At 39.7% G+C, this 2,785-nt stretch overlaps 1 protein-coding gene across 2 annotated transcripts in view; it reads right to left on the reverse strand.

The window, feature by feature from the left end:
* Positions 1 to 397: 397 nt before the first annotated feature.
* The window catches only part of MRPL10 (mitochondrial ribosomal protein L10), a 348,343-nt gene continuing 345,955 nt past the window's right edge, over positions 398 to 2,785 (reverse strand). For both annotated transcript variants that reach the window (XM_044062287.1, XM_044062286.1), the window contains one exon: positions 398 to 2,451. In XM_044062287.1, coding sequence (XP_043918222.1) covers positions 2,249 to 2,451 — 203 coding nt within the window. In that variant the 3' untranslated portion in view covers positions 398 to 2,248. The remainder of the gene's footprint in view (positions 2,452 to 2,785) is intronic.

Here is a 2,785-nt window from a genome sequence, read left to right on the forward strand (position 1 = left end):
CTACCTATGCAGCAACACTATTACAGCCTCTATACCGCAAGGGTGATACATCTATGTAAACCTTCTTTCTGGCTGCTAGAAGGGAAACCATAACAGTCATACTCAGTAGTAACCCTAACATAACTGGGTATGTATGCAAGAGGGTGAGGGGAAAGAACTGAAACGGCTGGATAAGAAGGAATATGCACTAGTGAAAACTGCTCAAGACAAGTCTTACTTAAGTTCTTGTACAGTGCAATACCTAGCTGTGTCAAATGTAGTGCAAGTTCAAATAGCAAGTAAAAGAAAATAATTTAAGTGCTCTCATTTTACTAATGCTATTAAAATAAATGGAAATGTTTGAGCAATTCTCCACAACACTTTTAGAAGCTAAGAAAGCAAAGCAAAAATGCACCTACACTTTACAAAATTAGTTTTTATTTCAAACAGCAGATTTATAATGCAATAGAGTACATACCAAATGAATAATGCCATCTACCCTTACAAAACGTGGTAAAGATGTTTGGAACAAATTTAAACCATATTTTATTTTCTGTTGTTGAAATATAGGTGGAGTACAGCAGTGCAAATGAATCAGCAAATTCACAAAATAAATGATAAAAAAAATCAAAACTTCACGATGCCAATAACTGTACACAGCTTTTCTGAAAAACACTAATTAACACCCAAGCCATCTGCAATCTCACAGCACTACACATCAGAGCAAACCTGAAAACGGTCCTCCAAAAATTACTCAAGATTACAAATGGACCAGACACTGGCTACAAAGCAATAATGATATTAAAGCATAGTAAAGTAATATGAAGGCCTCCAGGCAGCTGGTTCATCAGGAAACAATGAGCTTATGCATGTAGATGGTAGGTTATCAAATATAAAACAGGTCAGGGAATAAGCCTGGGTTCATGGCACACAGGGATGGAGCCCTGACTGTGACTCAGATGGCTGGGGTTTGATTAGTGGATTTGGCACTGGAAGAGCCAGGCAAAAAGGGAGAGGAATAAAGGAGCGTGGCTTGCTCATCTCTCCTGGGAAGAGGGTTGTGGGTACTCAAGGAGCATAAAGTGCAATTTCTCAGGTGAAGACCATGGAAACTACCTCCCACACCACAGGGTTGGTGGGTGAGGTTGCATGTCCGCAACACCCCTTGTGGAAGTAAGGGATGACTAGCAAGATCAGCTGACTGTATGACTTTCCCCTGCTTAGCCAAACATATGGAGGGGTCTAAGGCTTCATAGAGGAAAAACTCTCTAGCCACCCAGATAGCTGCCTTAAGGATGGCCCTGTCAATTTGTCTCATACTTGGTGATGAGGGAAGGGATGGATCAGTTATACAAAGAGGATTTAATGATTAGCATGCAGCCAGGGCAAAAAGTCCAAACCACAAATGAATAAAAGAAGTCTGTGATTTTTTTCAAGCCAAAACACATTCGGACTGAGTACTGAAGCAGTATATCAAAGCAGTAGTTACACAAATGAAGGCCAACCTTATGCAGTTGACTTGTTAAAAAAAAAAAACTGGCCTGATGAGATCTTTTGATCACATGTCCCCATTCAGTCCGCTTTGTCAATGAACCACCAGCTAAGCGTGTATGACCAGGAACTTGACCTTTTGGGTACAAGAACAGGTTGACCAAGAACTTTGGCTGCTTTACCACAATTTATAAAATGTCAGTTTCATCAACTGCAAAGAAGAGAGACCTACAAGTAAATTCAGCATCAATACAGAACCCAAATACATTAAGCAACATAACTGTCTACTTTCTGTGGTGGCAAAAAAATCTCTAATGGACAGTAAATGGGCAAGAGCACAACCTCATTAGTCACAAAAATCTAAACAGTGTCTACTTATTTCAAAACAAGATTATCTCCTGAACCACCAATGGAGAGCCCAAAGTCCATGTGAACAAACAGTATCTTATCTTTCTTCTTTCTGAAGGATGAATGCTTCTCTTCAGTAATGCCACGGCCTCCTCCCTTCTGCAACAAGGGAATACAAAGAAAAATACATGTAGGGGCAATAATGCTACTTTTCAATAGTAGCCATGTGCAGGGGATAAAACCACTGTAACTAGAAATATGTCTCGAACATTTACTCTGCAGTAGTACCATAATAAAGCAATTCCAAGGTCTGGAACAAGTTATTGCCTTTATGCTGCTTCATGAGCTGCCATGAAGTGCCTCAGATGTATGATGTGAGGAGTTGAGGAGATCTGGTCAAGTGCAGTCATATTTTACACAGAAGCATCAGCTACAGTTCACTGTCCTGCTGCTTCAAGTACTGCTGCAGTAATAATACAAGCTGCTGTGTGGGTCTCCGCAAGAGTGTGCAGGTCTGTGATGTCATCATTGTGAGGTTACCAATCACATGACCCTGAGCAACTGTCAAAGAAGGAAGCTTAGAGTAGTTTACAACACCCTGGTGACTAAGCAAGGTATTTTCAATGCAGGCACCTACAAAACAAAAATAAATGCTGTAAGTAATACTGTACAGAAACAAGTTTATTAAAAAACACACATCAAGCTAGCAACTAATGTCTGGGGAGTACACATGGGAAAAACATGGAAAAGAAACAAAATACGCAACATAAAAACAATTTGGATATAAAGCCTTAAAACAGTTTAGGTACAGCAAAGGTAAATAGTTTCAACACAAGATAGTAGAGCTGGGAAAAACGATGGGAATGGTGGGATATAACAGATGACAAAAAAGGAATGCATATGAGCTCTACCAAAGCAAGCAAGAGGACATTTAAAAATAGCAGCATTACCACAGGAATGAGAAAAA

The sequence above is a fragment of the Protopterus annectens genome, chromosome 2.part1, assembly GCF_019279795.1.
Source record: "Protopterus annectens isolate FY-2018-M chromosome 2.part1, PAN1.0, whole genome shotgun sequence".
NCBI classification, from domain to species: Eukaryota; Metazoa; Chordata; order Ceratodontiformes; family Protopteridae; genus Protopterus; species Protopterus annectens.